Source organism: Trichechus manatus, unplaced genomic scaffold (assembly GCF_000243295.1).
Source record: "Trichechus manatus latirostris isolate Lorelei unplaced genomic scaffold, TriManLat1.0 scaffold00020, whole genome shotgun sequence".
Taxonomy (NCBI): Eukaryota; Metazoa; Chordata; class Mammalia; order Sirenia; family Trichechidae; genus Trichechus; species Trichechus manatus.
Window position 1 is genome coordinate 22,653,530 of NW_004443956.1, and position 23,092 is coordinate 22,676,621.

The 23,092-nt window shown below is 42.6% G+C and overlaps 1 protein-coding gene across 1 annotated transcript in view; it reads right to left on the reverse strand.

The window, feature by feature from the left end:
- PTPRN2 (protein tyrosine phosphatase receptor type N2) overlaps nt 1–23,092 on the reverse strand; it is a 1,314,151-nt gene that overhangs the window by 7,631 nt on the left and 1,283,428 nt on the right. Inside the window, exon 22 of the mRNA XM_004372789.1 lies at nt 6,901–6,974. Within this exon, the coding sequence (XP_004372846.1) occupies nt 6,901–6,974 (74 nt within the window). The remainder of the gene's footprint in view (nt 1–6,900; nt 6,975–23,092) is intronic.

The window sequence follows — 23,092 nt, forward strand, 5'->3', positions numbered from 1 at the left end:
GGACAAAGTATCTTTCTGTGTCTGTTATCTTCAGCTTCTCTTTTCACCAAAATCGGCCAGCCCCTAGCTACCCTTCCGATCTCTGCTAATAAAGCCAGGTGAAAAGGAAGGAGTAGGCAATGTGTAGTGAGCTCTGGGTGGTGCAGTCGTTAAGCACTCAGCTGCTAACTGAAAGGTCGGCGATTCGAACCCACCAGCAGCTCTGCAGGAGAAAGATGTAAAGGGTCTGCTTCTGTAAAGATTTACAGCCTTGGAAACTCTACGGGGCAGTGCTACTCTGACCTACAGGGTCATTATAAGTTGGAATTGACTTGACAACAACCAGTTTTTTGGGGGGGGCATTGTGTGTGCTTGCACATTTATGTGTGTACATGGGTGGAAGGTGAGAGAGATAGAGATTAAATACACAATGTCAGTGGAGTGGGAAGGGTTTTGATGAACGCAAGATGTATGGCACAAGAGTGGACAGTCCGTGGGTATGAACTGAATTAAACTTGATTCAATCAATACTTGGTTGACTCAGGCACTGTGCTAGGCTGGGGAGATATAAATGTCTAAGACCAATTACCTGTTTCGAGGAACTTATGATTTATGTCTAGGCGTGATTGATGAAGGTGAGTTAGGGCATTTAGGACAATGGGCTTGTGGAGTAGGAAACTAGAAAGGGTGAAATTAAAATGCAGAAAAGAGGCAGGTTGGGAAAGTGGTGCATTAAGCTCTCTCTCTAACTCTCTACCTACCGACCTACTGACCTATCTGTTGTTGCTAGCTGCATGAGTCCAGCCAGCTCCAACTCCTGTTGACCTTATGTACACTGTTTGTCCCTGTACCATCCTCATGATTTCCAGCATCCTCGAGTCCACTGTTGGGACTATTATGCCAATCCATCTCACTGAGGCTCTCCCACACCCTCTCTGGCCCTCTACATCACCAAACATGATGTCCTCCAGCAACTGATCCCTCCTGATTATGGTCCAAAGCAAGCGAGTTGAACAATGTTGGGTTGTGTTCCACCGGGTTGTCATTGGCTAATTTTCAGAAGTGGTTTTCTTTCTAGTCTTAGTCTGGAAGCTCCACTGAAACCTGCCCACCGTGGGTGACCCTGGTGGTATTTGAAATACTCTGGCATAGCTTCCAGCATCACAGCAACATGCAAGCCACCATAGTACAACAAACTGACAGACAAGTCATGAATATTTAGCTACATATCTATATACTATATCTATATACATATACTACACATATAGTATTTCATATGGGCAAAGACAACATGATTATTTCTTGGTTGTGAAACAAACTGCTTGTGGCTTTTATTTCTACAAGTGACAAAGGTAAAAGAATAAGTATCCTTATAGAAAGGAAGCATGAAGACCTGTGATTAAAATGGTAACTTCCACAGAGATACATTAAAGGTGAAGGAAGGAAGGAAGGAATCTGTTTACGAGACACACATAACGGAGAAGAGATTCACTCATCTTCTCAAATGTGTTATTTTAGCCATATCCTGTGATTTCTTCCCTCGTTCTAAAAATAAGCTTCTGTAGTGCCTGTTCTGGGTGTACAGTGACTGAAATTGTGTGGACAATTTCATGCACTGATATGTGACGTCTCTTTTTAGTGATATCCTATTTTTTTTTTAACCCTTGTGCTGCTGTTTAACTTTCCATGTGTCTGGATCTCATCCGCTAAGGTGGACCACCAGGCTCATGGGGCCAGCGACTGTGTCTTGTGTGCCTTTGCATCATTTCTCAGGTTTGATACTGTCCTGCTCAATCACATACTCATTAATTTACTGTGTGCCTGACTGAAATACATTCCAAGGAGCAAACAGAGCTATCTTGTGACTTTTTTTTAACATAAAAATGAAATTCTGAGTCAGTCTGGGCAGAGGAGCCCAAGTATCCTTTTCTCAAAGTGCTCTCAAGGTGTCAGGAGGCTCTACCCTGTCCTAGGTGCATGGTCTTAATTGGTCCTTACTTGTATCCAGTTAAACATTATGTGACTTGATTAAATTTATAAAAAACGAACGGACTGTAGATTCTCTTCTCTTGGCTTGGAGAAAGGAGTACTCAAACTGCACGGTACCACTTTGCCAACTAGAGTCCCTGTGCAAACAATTAACATGCTCAGCTGCTAACTGAAATGTTGGTGGTTCTATTCCACCCAGAAGCGCCTTGGGAGAAAGGCCTGGTGATCCACTTCTGAAACATCAGCCATTGAAAATCCTGTGGAACACAATTCTACTCTGACACACATGGGGTCACCATGAATTGGAATCCATCTGATAGTGTCTTAGTCATCTAGTGCTGCTGTAACAGAAATTCCACAAGTGGATGGCTTTGACAAAGACAAATTTATTGTCTCACAGTCTAGTAGGCTACAAGTCCAAATTCAGGGAGTCAGCTACAGGGGAAGGCTTTCTCTCTATCGGCTCTGGAGGAAGGTCCTTCTGATGCATCAGTCTTCCCTTGGTCTGGGAGCATCTCAGTGCAGGAACCTTGGGTCCAAAGGACACGCTCTACACCCGGCACTGCTTTCTTGGTGGTATGAGGTCCCCAACTCTCCACTTGCCTCCCTTTCCTTTTATCTCTTATAAGATAAAAAGTGGGTACAGGCCACACCCCAGGGAAAGTCCCTTTACATTGGATCAGGGATGTGACTTTAGTAAGGGTGTTGTACAATCCCACCCTAATCTTCTTAACATAAAACTATAATCACAAAATGGAGGACAATCACACAATACTGGGACTCATGGCTCAGCCAACTTGTTAAACACATTTTTGGGGGGACATAATTCAATCCATGACAAATAGCATCTGGTTTACTTTGCTCAAATAATTTTTCTATCTTTTTTGTGTTACTGAACTTCAAGGGGAAGTCAGCAATCTCACAGGGTAATGCTGAGCAAAGCAGTAATGAGTTAGGAGAGAATGGTGACTTGGATATATTCACTATTTCTTAGACCTTAAAATTTCAAACTAAATTTATGTACATATTTGTAGAAAGTCAACTTTAAAAACCCAACCTAAGGAAGAGGTAAATCCCTATAGATAACCACTCCCAAACCTAAGTTACATATCAGACAGATTCTCTGTTACCTGGAGGCGTCAGGGAATTGGGGTTTTAGTCTGCCAAATAATCTGGCGGATAGTGCCACATTATACACATTACATAAATTTTGTCAATTCACAACTAAAAAAATTAAGAGTATTATTAAATACATGACACATAATTATGATTGTAGCTCACTCTGTCTTTGATGATTCCCAAAGCACTTGACCTTAGGCAGGGTCTCAGGTGCCCACTTCCTGGCTTCAGCGGTAGTGTGTTAAGAAGGACTTGCCTGGGCAAACAGAACGCCAGCAGCAGAGGGCTGAGCAGTGTTCCCCTGGCAATGCATGAGGCAATTCCTTTCTTTTTTGACAAGAAGATATGCCTTCCTAATGACTGTGCCTAGATCAATACTAAAGTCAGTTCATATTCTTTGGGCCTACTTGTACCATCTCTCAGATGTACATAGAGGCAAAGAGAGAAGGAACTAGTTTGGAATCTAAGACTTTTTGGAAATTACCTAAATTTGAGGGGCAGGGGTGGTTCAGTGGTAGAATTCTTGCCTTCCACATAGGAGACCTGGGTTCAACTCCCAGCCAATGGGCCTCATGTGCAGCCACCACCCATCTGTCAGTGGAGGCTTATGTGTTGCCATGATGCTGAACAGATTTCACTGAAGCTTCCAGATGAAGATGGACTAGGAAGAAAGACCTGGTGATCTACTTCCAAAAATCAGCCAGTGAAAACCTTATGAATCACAATGGTCCGACTCGACAGCAGCTAACAACAACATCTGTATAGTAGGTAATGATGGAGATGTGGAGTCAAGATTTGTCGGGGGCAGAAGTAAGCTTATCATTTCTGCTCATAATGTCCGTGTTCTTCTAGTGTTCACAGCTTTTTCTGGCACACTTCAAAGCCACCTGAAGCTCTGGGCATGCTGGTGGTTCTCAGGCCCAGAAAACCCAGGGGTTCAGGGCTAGTAGCGAAGGAGGGAACTGACCTGCACTCTGAGACTTAACAAGGTCACCTGCTTCCCACCAGTCGACACCGCACAGAGACAAGATCATGCCAATGAGATGCACCATCCCATGGGACACACCTGTGGGTCACTTGTCACTGATTCAGCAGCTGTCACCTGAATTACTTCCTCTCTTAATAGCCCTCATAACCTTTACAAAGCATTCTGTGGCAACACTGTGATAACAAGCAGATATTTACAGTCTCAAGTATTTTCCCAAAGATACTTATTAATTATAAAAGGAAAAATAATAACTTCACAGTGGAGAAAGCTGGCAGCCACACCCTTAACTGTAATCAAAGTAGCAGGTCACTAGTAATGAGACATGTCGTCATCATGGGCCTCCCAATGTGATGCACTGAAAGACAACGTCACTTGTGTACGATTCTTGCCCAGATTCTTCACCTGAATTTCATCATGAGGAAACATCAGACAAACCCAAACCAAGAGACGTTCGACAAAAACTGGCTAACCCGTTAACCCGTTGCCGTCAAGTCAATTCTGACTCATGGTGACCCTATAGGACAGAGTAGAACTAGCCCATAGGGTTTCCAAAGAGCAGCTGGTAGATTCAAACAGCCGACCTTCTGGTTAGCAGCTAAAAATAGGCGAATTTTCTTTAAAAGTGTCACGATCAAAACTGTCCCAGATTAAAGGAGTTTAAGGAGATATGACAAAGGCATGCAATGGGTGATCCTGGATTGGATCTTGACCCTGAAAAAGATCACTGGTGAGACAACTGATGAGATTTGACCCAGGTCTGTAGATTGGTTATGGTATTGCATCAATGTTAACTCCCTAGTTTTGATCATTGTACTGTGGTTATTGAAGGTGTTAACATTTGGGGGACCTGGGTAAAGAGTATATGAGAGTTGCTTCAGCAACTGTTTTTGAAAGTCTAAAACTATTTCACTTAAAAATAAATAAATAAATAAATAAAATGTGTGCTGTGACTTACAAGGAGTCCCTGGGTGGTGCAAATGGTTAATGCACTTGACTGCTAACTGAAAGGTTGCAGGTTCAAGTCCACCCAGAGGCGCCAGGAAAGAAAGACCTGGTAATCTGCTTCCTGAAGCCACTGAGAACCCTATGGAGCACAGTTCTACTTTGACAAACATGGGGTCACCACGAGTCAGGATCAACCTGATGACAACTTTTTTTTTTTTTAAATGATTTACAAAGCACTTTCACAATAATCACATAAGATTTTTGTAACAATTCCATGGGCTGCAGAGGGAATATGGAAACTGAGGAACAGAGATGTTAACTAACACACAGCGAGCTGATTGCTAGTGTTGCCTGCGGTAACATTTAAACTACCTTTCCCTCCTCAGATGATGGCACATGGGTCTAATAACAACAAGAAGGAAAGACTGGGAAAGGTGTGATTTCTAGCTGGACAGGTCAAGGCCAGGATAAAAGTCTTGCCTCTTTAAGGGGTTTCTTCTGGTTTTATTTAGAATTGTTTTGTGATTCTGTAAGAGAATTAAGTTAATTTTGTCTGAATGCTTGGGGCTGACAACAGCAATGTAGAAACAGCCCCATAGGCTCTAAGAAGGTATTTTCAGAAATGATCTTCCAGGTCAGAACGTGCCCATTGTAACCTGCCTAGCCCCTTCACTGTTGGGATTTAGATAGCACCTCTCTCCCTTCTAACTCGAACACTGTACTTACAGTGGAACATTTGGACAGAAAGAGAGGGCTTGGGAATTGCTTCCATTTTATAAAGGGAAACAATGAGACCCTGTCCAGGAGCTGGGTGACTTGCCGTGTCACAAAATACAGTCAAGGCCTCTCTGACCGGCTTGATTTAACAGTAGTGCTTTGTCATTCACTGTGCATATTAAAACATAGCCTTAAATCCTCTTACACATAAAGAAGCAATTTATCAGGGGTATCTTGTAACAGTTTTAAGTCTTTTGTGTAGGCACTATAAGCATCAGGAGTATCAAGGATGCACTGAGAAAGATAAGATTTTATATTTTATGATTTAAGTACATTTAAGGTACAGATGGAGTCCTGATGGTGCAGTGGTTAAGTGATATGGCTGCTAACCAAAACGTTGGCAGTTCGACTCTACCAGCTGCTCCTTGGAAACTGTACAGGGCAGTTCTACTCTGTCCTGTAGGCTCGCCATGGGTCGGAATCGACTTGAGCGCAACAGGTTTAATGAGTAAGGTACAGATATGTGAAAGCTTTTGTTGTTGCTGGACACAGATATTTATCCACTTTTCTCGTTCGGTTAACTCGAGGTTAACCAGCAATCCTTTGTTTTTATCCCTGTAGTTGATAACTTGGCCTTTCAGTAAGTATGCAAATTAGCTATTTTTGGATGCTCAAAGACCCTCGTGTACTCTGCGGACAATTCTGATGACCACCATCCTGATGGCCACCACAGGAGAGCTGTGGCTGTGGATGCGGGAAGCCCAGGAGGCTGGGCAGGGGTTTGGCCAACTCAGGCCTCTCCCTAGGAGGAATCTGATTATTTGCCTCTTCCTATAAAGATGTGATATTTCTTCCCTTCCCACGAATCTGGTTAATGGGGAGTTCCAATTAACTGGGTTTCAACTACTTGAGATTTTAGGGCATGTATTTATTTTGAAAATGTTAGAGTTGTTTCAGGAAACACCAGGAGACCTCTTAGGAAGGGGCTAGATCCATCTTAACCCGAAGTAAGACTGTTCTGGAAGATAGTCAAAGCAGAGAAATCAGCTAGTGACGAACATTAAATTAAGCCTTATCCTTCCTTCCTCCCTCTTCCCTCATGAAACAACCGCCAGGAGACACCTATAATGTATTTATGATCCCGGAGGATTGATTGACAGTACCTTTGTCTGGACCATGCCTGGTCTCTGGTCCCTCAAGTGCTCCAGGGTCGCAGCAATATCAATCTCTTTAGCACCTGCAACAAACCACAAATTGGGCTGAGTTCACACACAAGATAATCCATGCTGCATCTGTCAATCTCCTGCTCTCGGGGCTCCCTTTGGGCTCATGGGCCAATTGAAAATTATTACACTCATCCCTCAGCAGACGTGGTGGGCAGCTGCAATTTCAGTGTTCATATAGAAAAATAAGCAAGGGCGGCTTTCATTAGCATTAATTCAAGAATGCTTGGTTGAAAAATTGCCGGAAGATGCCTATATAGATTCTTACCAACAGCGAATCATTGCTATTAGGAACTAAAGCTTTATTAGGTTTTTTTTTTTTTTTTTGAGTGTGTGTGTGTGTGTGTGTGTGTGACATTTTAAAGAATGTTTTAAATTAATAGAAAGCAGTATACAAGCCCTAATTTCAATTGCATAGGTTTTTTTCTTTTTAATTTAAAGAAATGAAAAATTAGACTCACTAATCTTTGGCTTTTAAATGTACAGTTCTCTGCCTTTTAAAATTGAGTGTTTCAAACTTTATATGGAAAGAAAAAAGGTCCAAATAGCCAAAGCAATACTGAAGAAGAACAAAGTAGGAGGCCTCACAGTTCTATGGCCATAGTAATCCAAATGGCCTGGTACTGGTTCAATGATGGACACACAGACCAGTGGAATAGAATCGAAAACCCAGAAATAAATACACCTATCTATGGACAACTGATTTTTGACAAGAGCTCAAAGTCCATTCAATGGGCAAGATACAGTCTCTAACAAACGGTGTTGGCAAAAATGGATATCCATTTGCAGAAAAATTAAACAGGATCTATACCTCACACCATACTCAAAAACTAACTCAAAATGGATCAAAGACCTAAATGTTAAAGCTAAAACTATAAAGTTCCTGGCAGATAACATAGGGGAAAAACTATGGGACCTAACTTTTTTTCAAAAATAGATTCTTAATCACAACTACAAATGCACAAACAGCAGAAGACAAATTAGGTAACTAGGACCTCATAAAATGAAATATTTTATCAAAAGAGTAAAAAGACAACCTACAGACCGGGAAAAAATCTTTAGCAACAACATATCTGATAAGGGTCTAATCTTTAAAATATATAGAAAATTTCAACAACTCAATAACAAAAAGACAAACAACCCAATTATAAAATGGGCAATGGACATAAACACTTTGCCAAAGAAGACATTCGAGCTGCCAACAAACACATGAAAAATGCTCTCGATCATTAGCCGTCAGATAGATGCAAATTAAAACTACAATAAGATACCATCTCACCCCTGCTAAAATGGCACTGATTAAAAAAAACAAAAAAACAAATGCTGTTGAGGATGTGGGGAGATTGGAACCCTTATGCACTGCTAGTGGGACTGTAAAATGGTACAACCACTATGGAAAACAGTATGGTGCTTCCACAAAAAACTAGAAATAGAAATACCTTATGATCCAGCAATCCCACTCCAAGGTATATACCCCAGAGACTTAATAAAAGAGACACAAACAGACATATGTACACCTCTGTTCATTGTAGCACTATTCACAATAGAAGAAGATGGAAACAATGTCAGTGTCCATCAATGGATGAATGGATAAACAAAATGTGGTATACACATACAATGGAATACTAGGTAGTCACACAAGGTAATGATGAGTTCTCAAAACATATTAAAATTGAGTGTTCCCAATTTTAAGAAGAATTAGTAAAAATGACAAAGACCAGACTTACTGGTCTGACATAGATTGGAGAAGCCCCGAGAGTATGGCCCCTGGATACCCTCATAGCTCCATAATGAAGTCACTCCTGAGGTTCACCCTTCAGCCAAAGATTAGACAGGCCCATAAAACAAAATAAGACTAAATGGGCACACCAGCAGGGATGAGAATTCAGGAGGGGACAGGAAAGCTGGTAATGGGGAACCCAAGGTCGAGAAGGGGAGAGTGTTGACATGTTGTGGGGATGGTAACCACTGTCACAAAACAATATGTGTATTAACTGTTTAATGAGAAATTAGTTTGCTCTGTAAACCTTCATCTAAAGTACAATAAAAAATATTTAAAAAAAAAAAAGAATTAGTAAAAATGCCCACGACTGTATTCACTGATTAGGCATTTCATTGAGAGAGCCCTCTTCTTATAGACAACATCTATCTTGTATGAGGAGTCCCTGGATGGGGTAAATGTTTAACATGCTCAGGCGCTAACCAAAAGGTTCCAGTCCACCTAGAGGTGCCTCAGAAGAAAGGCCTGGTGATCTACTTCCAAAAAACCAGCCACTGAAAACCTTATGGAGCACAGTTCTACTCTGACACACATGGGGTCGCCATGAGTCAGAGTTGACTCAACAGCAACTAGTATCACATACGAGGTGATGCTATTTTCATGGGAATAATTTTATTTGAGTTGAAATTTAACTTTTTCATTCATTGAACAGTATTGTTTTTCCATTTTTTGCCAGATCCTATGTTAGATAGGGAGCACTGGTGGTGCAGGGATTAACAGCTCAGCTGCTAATCAAAAGGTCAGCAGTTCCAATCCACCAGCCACTCCTTAGAAACTCTACGGTAGATGATTATCTATGGCAGATAGATAATTAATAAGACAGGATTCCAAGCCCTCAAGCTTCTTACAGTTTAGAGGGGGAGATGAGACATGTCCACCAACACAATAATGCACAATAATAATAATACTATGGGAATTAGAGGAATAATAGCAAGAGATCACTTCTGAAGTGGATTAGGATCCATTTACCAAACCCCAGGGAGGTATCAGGCATTTTGTGTGCATCGCTTTATTTCGTCTTTACCACAACACTATGAAGCAAGAACTATTATCCTCCCGTGCTGTAGACGAAGACTTCAAAGATGGCTAAGGGTGACTGACCGGTGCAAGGTGCCACAGAGAGCCAACAGCACCAGGCATATGGGGCAGCAGCATGGAGGTTTAGAAGAGCAGATCAAGACTGCCCTGAGCACAGGAACGCCATTCATTTCTATTTCTGTCACAGCCTTGAAGTGGGACATCAGGCTAGTGTCCGAATCTGACTGCTATCAGTCCCTCAACCACAGAATTAGGAGAATAAATGTAAAAATTTCTAAGGTTACCTTAATTTTTCAAATTCTATGATGACATGGCTTTCTTTGGGTGGCAACTGAGAAGCCCAGGGAGTTTTCTGAGCATGGCAGCGTCCTGAGCAGAACTGCTGCAGGAGGATCATTCTGACGGTGGAATGAGAGGAGGTGCAATAACGAGGCCACTGCATATTACCTCTGAGATCAAAAGGGTTTGAATGTGGAGTTGCTGGCAGCTAGAAAGAAAAGGTAGGGATAGTTGGGAGGCACTGGGGAGGAAGTAAATTCTAAACAAACGTTATATTTGCATAAAAGGCAAATAAAGTAAAAAGTATTGAGAATCTGGAAATGAAGACTGCCATGGGGTAGGGTGGTTAGGAGCATAGACATAGGAACAGGTGATCTCAGCTGATCCCTCATTCTGCCAGGTCCTGGGATGAGTCTCAGTTTCCCCATCTTTGAAGTGAAGATAGAAGTACTCATATCTTGTAGGTTATTGGGATGGTACTTGGCATGTTGTCAGCTCTTAATTCATGGCAGTCATTATGATTAGAACCAAGCTGAAAGTCTTCTCAGTTGCCACCTGCTAGACAATGAATGCCACCTTAGCTGGCATGAAAACACCATGAGTGTCCACCAGCTTTTAAACAGGTGGCTTTATAAAAAAATCAGTTGCCATTGAGTTGACGCTGACTCACGGTAACCCCATATGTGTCAGAGTATAACTGTGCTCCACAGGGTTTTGAATGGCTGATTTTTTGGAAATAGGTTGCCAGGTCTTGCTTCTGAGCCACCTGCCTCTGTGTCAACTCAAATCTCCAATCTTTCAGCTAGCAGCCAAGTGTGTTAACCATTTGTACCACCCAGGGACTCTGTCTTTATAAAGGGGATAAATCCCTCTACTGGAATAGCAGAAAATTCTCCAATGAATCCAGTAAGTCATGGAGTTACCTGTCTTTACTCTGAGAAACTTTCATTCAATCAAAAGACATGGTTCAAGTTCATAAGTTTGCATAATTGCTCCTCTTCAGTTGTTAAATTTTTTTCAAAATTTTCAAAAGTTGACAAGGCTACAATAAATAAAATCTCTTTTTTAAAAGTAATCTATGAATTAAAAAAAAAATCTGAAACAAATGGATGAATTCTGCTCTGCTAACAAGTGGGTAAATCAGAAAGAATGGAAACCAAATGGACCTCAGAAGTGCTACAGCTTCACAGTCTCACCTATGCCAGTGATCCTCCTTGTCTTCCAAAGTAATAACTGGCAATTAGTGCCTACACAGCAGACTTACAGTGATAATTATGCAAAGAAATTGGCTTCTTCGAAAAACAAATTTACCTTAAGAAATTTAAGGCCTTATATTGAGAGAGAGAGAGATACAGACAGAGAGAGATGTTTGTTTCAGCTCCATGGTGTGAACTTCTTTATCTTCAGCCAGTCTCATCAGAAATATCCAGCAATCACATGCAGCAGCCGTAACTGTCCCTCGTGGACTTGTGTACAGGGTTTTTGCTGTGATTTGATTTTAAGTGTGAAACATGTCACAACTGTAGGTAGAACTATAACTCATGGCATTTCTGTTCTCCTTCCTTAAACCATCTCAATGTTGGGTCAAAAGTTTCAAGCAGAGAAATAGAGCACTGCTGAGGGTAAGCCAAGAGGAAGGCTATCATTTGGAGTCAGGGGACTCTGCTCCCATCTCAGCACTTCCACTTCTGGGATCCCTCACCTCCATCATCATTCCTCATCTCTACAATGTGCCTTATTTTGCCTGCTTCCTAGGGTCCTTATAAGGACCCAATGAGACGATACATGATTATGGACACAATTTATAGCATATATATATATATAGTTGTTGTTAGTTGCCATTGAGTCAGCTCCTACCTTATGTATAACAGAAGGAAGCACTGCCAGGTCCAGAGTCGTGATGGTTGGCATGTTTGAACCCACTGTTGTAACTATTGTGTCAATCCAATTCATTGAGGGTTTCCCTCATTTTTGCTGACTTTACCAAAATAAGGACATCAGAGTATATACTAAATGCTCAGTAAATGATATTCCACTGATTCCATGATAAAAACTCTTCCTGGAGAATAAATAAATCTGATAAATTATATCACATGCCAGCGTCCACTCATGAGGACAGCTATTTAGCTCCGACAGTGATTGCTCAGCTGACTCACGAGTTATGAATTTTAGGCAAATTAGGCGTGATAGAGATAGCTGATTCAACAGATAGAGAAAATATTCATCTATCCAAAATGTAATGCTGAGGGTTTCATCTGGGAAACAGACTTCAAAGAGGCCCTCTCTTTTTTAGGGTACCTAGGGTACTTTCTTCTAGTCCCTGAAACTGGTTAAAGAAAAAATTTCCATAGCTATTTTATTCTGAAGGGCTGTCTGTATGATAAAACTAGAACTGAAGTCTTAAATATCCTACAGTCACTCAGTGGAAATCACTTAGTGGAATTATTTCTCACAGAATTCTGGTTGGGGACACATGAAGCTATTAAAAGCTGTAATTGGTATTGGCCAGGAAGAACGGCTTCTCCCTTCAGGTTGGCAGTTATCTATGGAGAGAATAATTGCTGATGGTTGTCTCCCTGAGCTATGGCATGATCCTTTGATAAAATGCTACCAATAAAATCTCTTTCTTATTTTATTAAGTTGTGACGCCCTTTTGGACTATTGTTTGTGAGGGAAAGTGAGAAAAAGGAAGGAGAGAGCCTAATTGGGTTATCCCTAGACAAGGTATTTAAAGTATGAAACAATAGAGGGAAGATATCTCAGAATTATACTTAGCCTGAAACCAAAATTGAACAGTGGAGGAAATCAAATTAATGCTTAAAAAATGTATGGCACTAAAATTAGGTAAGTAATGGATTTATTAAGTAAAATCAATTGTCTGATGTGGATGGCTAATGTCTCCTTATAAGCTAGTATCAAGAGTAATTAGTTACTTGAAGTGTGTAGAGAGAGAAGCTTTAATAAAACTCCCACATGTGATCTTTTATATGGGATAGGACACAGGACAAGGCATGCCCAGAACAGGCACTTGATCCTGTCTTCTCAGTGACCTCTCTGAACATCAGTATGACTAACACATTACGTGAGACACAGAATCTGCATTTATAAAACAGATCCATTGGGGTTGGGAGGGTGGGATGGGGTATGCGTGTCCTTCTTCATTTTATAAAAGGGTTTACTGACTGTAAAGGATTTATTTAAAGCTTCCAATATATAGGAAGCTCCCTCTTGTGAATCTGAAATAGAATTATCTCTTTAAAAATCTAATTTTGCTTACAACATAAAGGTGCAACTAAGTGATGCTAAATTCCAGGGAACAGGCCTGTTGGGTGTGCTACTCAAGTCAGAAAGCATGTAAACAGCTAAGGAATTAAAACATATGCAAAGAAAATCCAGATAGAAGGAAAGATAGGAGCAAGATAACTTTCAAACTGGATATAGGGGAAGGTCAAGTGGGAATCAGTAGAGAAGTTTCAGGTATTTCTATTTGGAAAGCATCACGATTATGCAAATAGAGAAATGCAATGTACCTATTACAGCTACACTTCCTGTTAATGGATTAAGTTTAAGTTGCTGATTTCATGAGTGTACAGTAAAATGGATGTAGGCAGTGCATTCTGACTAAACACTATGACGTGGTAGGTATTAGCTGAGTCAATTTTCTCCCTTGGGCCTGGATTCTTCCCCTTACCCCGGGCCCCCAGAAAGATCCAGGTTTCACACTGCTAGCGGATCATTTCATACACTGCAGACATGAGGCATGACATGGGAGGCTGGCATCTTAAAAGAGACCAGCCGCTGGGGTCCCATTTAATGAACTGCTCCATAAAGATTAATTGGTTTAACCATTACCTTCTAATTCACTCAGGGTTCACTGGTTTAGAAGTTTACATACCAGTTAAATACATTTTTAAGACAACAGAGGATTTTTAGCTCTAGCTAACATATTAAAAGGGCATTAGTATTACAGTATTAAAACTATTTTTTTTTTTTTACAATAAAAGAATCAATTTAAAGTTAAAGAAAAACAAGCATATATCCCACCTGTGTCTCTATAAGGTTTGCTTCGATTTCCCTTGGAGCTTGATTATTGGGTGAGCATGTGACTCAGTTAATGTCATTAGACCAATACTCTTTAAGGTGTCTGTGGGCTGGAATTCACTGTGGAGAATACCATCATCATATTCTCAGGGCAGTCATTCTTTAGCATCACTTCCAACAGCATGTTCAGTAATAATAACTTAATAAACAGAAGTAAATTTTATCACAGATTCTCCCCCAGGTTTTACAAACTGCAGGAATACAATGTATACTTTCCTTTAAAAAGTAAAAAAAAAAAAACAATATGTATCAAATGTATAGCAGAGAAAGGCCTTTAATTTTGCATGAGTGAATTTTCTCCATTCTAGCCTCTGGAAGAACTTAGAAAACACTCTGCTCCTAGCTAACTAAATTTTAAAGGAATAAAGGACAAACATTGATTATTATGAATCCAAAATAAACAAAGTAGGACAATTCATATGTCCTAGGAGGAGAACTATGCTATTCATATGTTTCATTTTGTTTCGAGCTCACAGTTTTTACAGAGATGGGTAATGAAGGGTAAGAAAGGCACCATATTTCTAGTCCTCTATGTCTGTCAGTTTGTCATACTGTGGAGGCTTTCATGTTACTGGGATGCTGGAAGCTATGCTATCAGTATTCAAATACCAGCAGGGTCACCCATGGTGGACAGGTTTCAGCAGAGCTTCCAGACTAAGACAGATGAGGAAGAAGGACCTGGCAGTCTACTTCTGAAAAAACTGGCCAGTGAAAACCTTATGAATAGCAGTGGAACACTGCCTGATATAGCGCTGTAAGATGAGCCCCTCAGGTTGGAAGGCACTCAAAATACAACTGGGGAAGAGTTGCCTCCTCAATGTAGAGTCGACCTTAGTGATGTGGGTGGAGTCAAGTTTTCGGAACCTTCATTTGCTGACGTGGCATGACTCAAAATGAGAAGAAACAGCTACAAACATCCATTAATAATTGGAACGTGGAATGTACGAAGTATGAATCTAGAAAAAGTTGCTGTAACAATGGGCTCAAGCAGAGCAACGATTGTGAGGATGGCATAGGACTGGGCAGTGTTTCGTACTGTTGTACATAGGGTCACTATGAGTTGGAACCAACTTTATGGCACCTAACAACAATAACAAATGTCTGCAGAATGCAGAATAATTCAGTTGAGTGACAGATGCCACAAAGTTCCCTTACGTTCAACAGAACAACTGTTAATGGCTCAAAAATCACATGGATCAGGAACGCTTAGATTATGTCATGGTCCTGGGAACTCTATACAGCTGGAGTGCAGTCAGTCTGAACCCCTACTCTGGGGTTAAATGCCATCCCCTTGACATCAGCCTCACACACACACACACACACACACACACACACACACACACACACACACACACACACACACTGTCCTGGGCCTCCTCTGTCGGCCAGTTTTTACACCACAGTTTGTCTGGATAAGCTTAATCAACTAAAGACTTCTAAAAATTACAACCAGGAAGATATTTTGCTGACCTTCTGGATAGATTATACTCTACTTTTTGCAACATTTCACTGGGGTCAAAGAAGATCAATTAGCATCATGTCATTTGAAAGTCAAGGCCATCAGAACCCAGACAAACTAGGTATTTTAAATTTCTTTTTTAAAAACTCTAAATCATTTGCTGGAGAAACTAAGGTGCCTCCAAACCTCTATAAAAAAATAAACAAAATGTAGTACTCTACAAAGCGTGCACTGTCATTTCAAAGTTACCATCCTTTGTCACTTCAGGAGAGTAAGGGAGTCTGCAAAATACTCTGATAATTTTCTATCAGGTACTTGAACATCTTGTAATACACTGCAGGTACAGATTAGTACAAAGAAGCCAGACCTAGGTATCCACATGTAAATGAGCACAGACTAGTTATTTAGAAGAAGAGAAAGTTAGGAAGGGGTGATTGTTAAACTTAAAAAAGGACATGATGAATACGATGACTATAAAAATTCTGGGAAATATAAAATTGCTACTACTTATAAGCTATCAAATTATAATGCCATCTAGAGTGTGTTGCTCACATGCCCTGTAAAAGTAAGTGTCACGTGCACAAGGAAGTGTGAACAAGATGGAAATGCAGCCTTTTCTGCAATAGCAAAAGAATGGGAAATGATGTAAATGTCCCAAAACAGGGGAATGTTTAAATTCATGATGGTACATCCATTTCATTAAATACTGTGCAGCCACTGAAAAGAAGGATGCAGAACACACTTGTACTAACAAGGGAAAATCTCCAAGACACATTTTAGGGTCTCAATAAAATGTGTGAATTAGTAACTGTATACACGTATAATTTGTAACTAAAAGGACACACGCACACACAGAACAAGATCAGTGAGGGTGAGGGAGACCCTCAGTGAGATGAACTAGTACAACAACCTCCACAATAGACTCGAACACACCAGGGATCGTTGAGGATGACTCAAGACCAGGCAGCATTTCATTCTGTTATACATAAATTACCTCGAGTCTCAGCCAACTCAATGACAGCTCTCTCTCTCTGTACATATATATATACATGCATACATAAAACCAAAAAACCAAACTCTTTGCAGTTGAGTCAATTCCGACTCATAGTGTCTCTACAGGACAGAGTAGAACTGCCCCATAGGGTTTCCAAGGAGTGGCTGGTGGATTTGAACTGCCGACCTTTTGGTTAGCAGCCCAGCTCTTAACCACTGTGCCACCAAGACTCCACATATATATATATATAGTTGTTGCTGTTAGGTGCTGTCGAGTCGGTTATATATACTGTATTTTTTTAAAGGCCTGGAAGGCTCCGCACTGTTACTAACAATACTGAACATACTTAGGGAAGTGGGAGGTAGGTCTGCTGAGGGCAGAATTTCTCATATATATGTTGTTGTTAGGTGCCATTGCGTAGGTTCCATCTCATAGTGACTCTATGTACAACAGAATGAAACACTGTCCAGTCCTGTGCTATCCTCACAATCCTTGCTATGCTTGAGTCCATTGTTGCAGCCACTGTGACAGTCTATCTCCTTGCGATCTTCCTTTTTTTCACTGACCCTCTGCTTTGTCAAGTATGATGTCCTTCTCCAGGGACTTGTCCCTCCTGATAACTTGTCCAAAGTACGTGAGATGATATAACTTGAATCTTTTACACTAAGAATGCATACATGAGCTACCTGAACCTTTTACACTAACAATGTATACATGAACTACTTGTAAAATTAAACTATATTAACATGCAAAGCCAGGAGGCTGCTCAGGCCATGAGTGAGGGCTCTTCAATTCCTTTTCTCTTCTTCCCCCCAGGGCCCCTTTGGATGTCACCCCAAAATCTGACGTTGCTACTTGTTATGAGTTGAACTGTGTACCCCAAAAAGATATGCTGAAGTCCTAACTCTTAGTACTTGTGAACAAGGCCTTTTTTGGAAATAAGGTCTTTGCAGATTGTAATTCGTTAACATGAGGTCATACTAGGAAGGGTGTGCCCTAAACCTGATACGACTGGTGTCATTATAAGAAGACTTATTAAAAAAGACACAGAAACACACACAGGAAGATGGTCATGTGAAGACAATGGCAGAAACTGGAGTGAGGCTGCCACAAGCCAAGGAATGCCTGAGGCTACCAGAACCTGGATGTGACAAGGAGGGATCTCCCCCTAGAGCCTCCAGAGAGGGCATGGCCCTACTGACACCCGAATCCCCACTTCTGGCCTCCAGAGCTGTGAGAGAATAAATTTCTGCTGTTCTAAGCCACCCAGTCTGTGGTCCTCTGTTCCGCAGCCACAGGACAGGAATGCACTGTTCCAGTGAGGTCAGCCTCTCTCTACTCTTAAAACCAAGAAGCAAAGCCTTTAGGGGCACTTTACTGTAACTCACTCATAAACACAAGTAATAAAATCTCTTCTTGACCTTTGTTTCCTCTCTCCAGGTCTGGCAGTTGCCCCTCAGTCACTCTGATCCTATTTCTGATTCAAAACATAAATGCACAGTTAGTCCCCACCCTCAGAAGGCTCACAGCAATTGGGGAATTCTTGGTTATAGTTAGGGTTCAGGTTACAGTTTGACAGCAGAACCACTAAGATCTAGGTCTCCTTACTTCAGCCAAGCCCTCTTTCCATCATCAAACCTCGTAAACAGTAACAAACATGGGAGAGGACTGAGGAGGTAGCTTGGTTGATGGTAAATCACAGCTGTGACTGTCAGCACTGGTCCTATACGTGTTCCAGCTAAAGTACGCTGGTGTGAATGTTGGGAGAATTTTACGTGAAGATGACTAATCCCAAGTGACAAAGATCTGGTACCCTGGCCTGCGGCTCTTCCCCTAACAGCACCAAGAATGGGTACAGCCCTCTTTCTTGCTGAAGATGCCATGACTGAAGGATCAGAGTGGCGTGTATGGGAACTCTGCCACCAGGAATTAGATGGGATCTTTGGCAGGAGCCAAAGATCTCCTTGGTCTCTCAAGGAAAATCTCTCAATGTCAGGGGAGATGAAACTTAGGCCCGATGGGGTGGGGGGGACAATCCTTTGGCAACTGTTCCTGGAAGCTGCCCCTGAAAGTGTGCAGGCTGATAGAGAAGCCCTTCACTCCTGAGAACACAGGCCCTTGGGTCACGTGTGGACCAGCCAGCAGCAGAAAGGAAAAGCAGACGGTGCTAACAGGGGCTGGACGAGACAAACCAAAAAGGACAGGACCCAGGGCAGACGGGGAGAGAGAAGAGGAAATAGAAGAGTGGAGGACAAAAAAAAAATGAGAATTGATACTGCAAGGAAACAAGGACAAAAACAATCAGAATATAAATAAGACATATATAAGGCAAAAAATAAAAAGAGGGTTAAAAAGAAAACAACATAATGGCTCAAGAAAAAAGAGGAGCAGAGAGAGGCAGGGCCAGGAGACACTGTGGCAATGGCAGACGCAGCTCAGCTGCAGGCGGTACCTGGGCCGGCAGGAATGCCGCCCCTGTGCAGAGCCGTGCCCAGAGAGCACAGCCTGCAGGGACCCTGACAGAGGGTCGTCCCTTACCGGATGGGGAGAAAGAGAGAAACCTGGTCTTGGGCATTACAGAGAGAAATGTAGATGGGCATGCTGTGCCCAACGGCTGGGTGAAAGGAGGGTGTCCACGAGGGACAGTTCTGGAAGATGTTTGAGGGTGGGGCTCACAAAGGACCTGTATTTAGTGACTTCTTACAGGCCGTGCTGCAGAGGGAGGGAGGCGAAGCGGGGTGGACTGCCAACAACAGGCAACGCTGACACTCTTCAGTGGGTGAGAGGTCATCGCGGGATTTAAACAGCTGTCGGCGGAGAACAGGAGCCCTAGCTCTGTGTACACCCCAGTTCGTAAGGGCCATGCTGACATCATCAAGACACTGTGAGGCTTGTGAGCTCTGTGCTGCTCAGTGATGACGGCTTGTTCCAAGGGTGGCAGTCCATTTATGAGACAAACAGGAGTGTGGGCTGCAATGCAGTTCATACAAGTAACCACGTAAGATGGAGTTATAATGTTTGCCGACAAGAACTGGTCTCTCCCGTTAGACGACCACCCTCGGTGTTTATGGTATGTCTCTTATTGTGGGCATGCAGTTCTTCCTGCCTCCCGGGACGTCCCTCACAGCTCTGTTGTGTTACACCGCACAGACTGTCTCACGTGCCAGCTGTCCTGGTTACCAGACCCTCTGCCACAGGTTCTTAGGACCGTCTATAAAATGAGGCAGTGATATTTCAGCACCACATGCCTGTCATTACTTCTAATGCACCAGAGCAGCTCAGGGGAAGGAAATACGCTAAAAAATAAGCAAGCAAATAGGGGGATAAATACCCACACTGTCGCCTGAGTACAGTTTTTGTAAAAAAATTAAATTCCTCCACCTAAAAGAAAGTGCACAACGAAAGCTCCTCCCTCGCCCCCCCTCTTCTTCCAATACCCCGTTCCTGGACAATTTTTTCAGGCTGAAACTTTTATGAGTTAGGAGACAAGGCATCATCACCTTGAAGACAATCTGAGACCACACATACCCGTGAAATCGTTTTGGCTGGCCCTTCACAATCCTACGTCTGGGCAGGATGTAAACGTGAGGTTTCCCACCCCAGCTCTTTACTGTGTCCCAGCCTACTCACCCAGGCCAGGCTCCTGGGTTGGAGGAGAACCCCTGCAGGCTCTCTCCTCTGCACCTGCAACTGGATACCACACAGGTAGGGTCTGGCTCTCCTCTTTCCCCTAAGGTGGGTTCCAATTGTCTCCTTGATTCCAGCTCCTTCACTTCCCAACCCATTTTCTGCAGCACTGCCAAACTAATCCTGCTGACACGCTGCTTTATCGCCTCCCAAATGACTCTAGACTGCTACGAGACAAATCCAGCTATTGGCCTGTAATCCAAGGTGCTCCGCAGTCTATCTCCATGTACTCTTCCTGCTTTAGTTTTCCCCATAGTCCTAAACCAGCTCTGCCCTCCAACCCACCTGCTCCACCTACTGTCCCCAGAAAACATGCCTGGTGGCCATGTAGCTTGGTTCCTGATGGTCGGTCCCACTGCCTTTCATGGCCTGAGGTCACTGTCTTGTCTTGGGCACTTACTAATGTGCATAAAGACCAGGGCTCCAAACCCAGTTCTCACTAGTTGGATGGCCTTGGCATGTCGTCAAACGTCTGAGGATCTGCTTCCTCCCTTTAAAACAAAGTGTCAGAATATCTTGGGTCGCTTTCAGTTCTTAGAGGGGGAAAAGCAAAACAAAACAATGGATCCAATCAAAGTCCACAGATAACTGCTGAGCACTATGATAGGTGGAGGAGTCCCTGAGTGGTGCAAAGGGTTAAGGTGCTTGGCTACTAACCGAAAGGTTGGAGGTTCTAGTTCACCAGAGGCACCTTGGAAGGAAGGCCTGGTGATCCACTTCCAAAAAACTCCCCATTGAAAACCCTATGGAGCACAGTTCTACTCCGACACCCGGGGGGTTGCCATGGGCTGAAATCCACCGGACAGCACCTGGTTTGGCTTCTGGGAGAGGTGAGGAGAAAAGTGCAGACACTCCGTGTCCCTGGAGTGTGCCTGGCTGCACTCGTCACCATCCTACAAACCATAAACTTCATGGTTATTATCTGTTTCTCTCTTGACCACAGTATGAGCTCCACGAGGATGGGGATTTTTCTGTTTTGTTCACTGTATTTTCCCAGTGATGCTGTGTCTAGCAAGTAGTAGGTGCTCAGTACATGAGGTTGGACATATGAAATGGGGTATGTGGCCCCTCTGACCCACTAACATGGTGATTTCATGGTTTAACCTAATGTTTGTCAAATGAAGGAAGGATGCTATGATAATTACTATGAAGAAATAGCAGGATTCCATGAGAGGACAAACAATGGGAAGGCGCTGGTTGTGGGGATGGGGGATGGGACAGTGCACATTTCAGGCCAATGGAACAGCAGGTGCAAAGGTCCTGAGACATGCTGAACTGAAAGAACACCAGCATGGCCAGAGAGGGGTCTCGGGTGAGACTGCACGGAAGAGCAGCAGTGACCTGTGCTAAGGGTTTTGGATTTAGCTCAAGTGCAGAGGCAGACCATGGAAGGCTTTTCTACTTAAAGACATCACACTGATTACTGTGTGGAGAACAGATTGGAAAGGGTGAGAACAGGAGCAGGGAGACCAGTTTAGAAGCTATTGTAGCAACACAGGTGAAAGATGACGGTGGCTGGGTCCAGACAGATGAGAAGAATGGAGAGAAGTAGACACCATTCAACAACCACCTCAATGTTATTCCCTAGAGCAGTGATGTCCAAGACAACTTTCTGTAATGACGGAAATGTTCTGTATCTGCAGCATCCAATATGCTAGCCACTTGTCACACGTGGCACTGGGCACTTGCAATGTGGCTAGTGTGACTGAGGGGTTGAATTTAAAATTTAATCTAAATAGTCACATGGGATTCTAGAGGGATATTAGTTTTAAAAAGTTCAGTGAACCATAAAACATTATTTAAAAAGGTATTTTGACACCTATGTACATCAAGTAATAAGTCTTGGTGTAAGTGCATACATGAATGGACAGTAGGGTTCAGTTAGTCTGGTTAGCCTTCATCCCTACCTTTCAACCTTTCTTGCTTCCCAAAGGTAGTCTTTTGTCTACTTTGACCTGCTACTGAAAGTTGACATCTAACCTGGGCTCTTAAAACCAGATTAATTATAATACTATCAAATGTTGTACAGTGCTCTATTTTACATCGGCCTTTCACGTACTGTATCTCATCTGTGCCTCACCCCAGCCCAGGCAGACAGGCTGGTTATGTCACCCTCATCTGGGAGGTTCAACAAGGTATGTAATTTATTTGAGGTCATGTGGCTAAGAAGTGGAAGGTCCCACATAGCTTCTCCATTACAAGACCTCTTCAGAGATGCTCCATCAGAACAAGGGGCTTCCAAAACTCAGAATAATTCACAAAATGATGTGACTGAGTTGCAACATCAGGCCATAAAAGTCATGCGCTTGTTGCTCAGCTATGAAGAAAGCGAACACACGTAGGCACAGAGGGAAAGGACCCACTTCCTCAGCAACCCATCTGGGTTAGGTGTCGGGGGAGCCCTTTCCATACACCCTCTCATTTCATCCTCACGACCATCTGTGACATGGGAGTGAGTGTTCATTTTGGTGCTCCTGTGTCTCTGCGACCCAGGAAGGGCACGATGCAGGGAGAAGGTATGACTGGAGGGCACCAGGGCTGGGAAGACAACAGCCACGGTCAGTGGGAGTGGCCTTAACACTCAGCACTATAAAGTCGGTTCCTCTGGGGGTAAGATTCTCTATGCAACTGCATCACAAAATTCAAACGCAGCAAACACATAATAGGCAATTAAGTAGGGGAAAAAAAACCAACCCAAATCTATTCTACTGATCTTATCCCACAAGATGCGTGTTCATGCACACATTGCAGACAGGAAAACAGTAACACCGGTCAGACTGCTGGGATGGAGGTT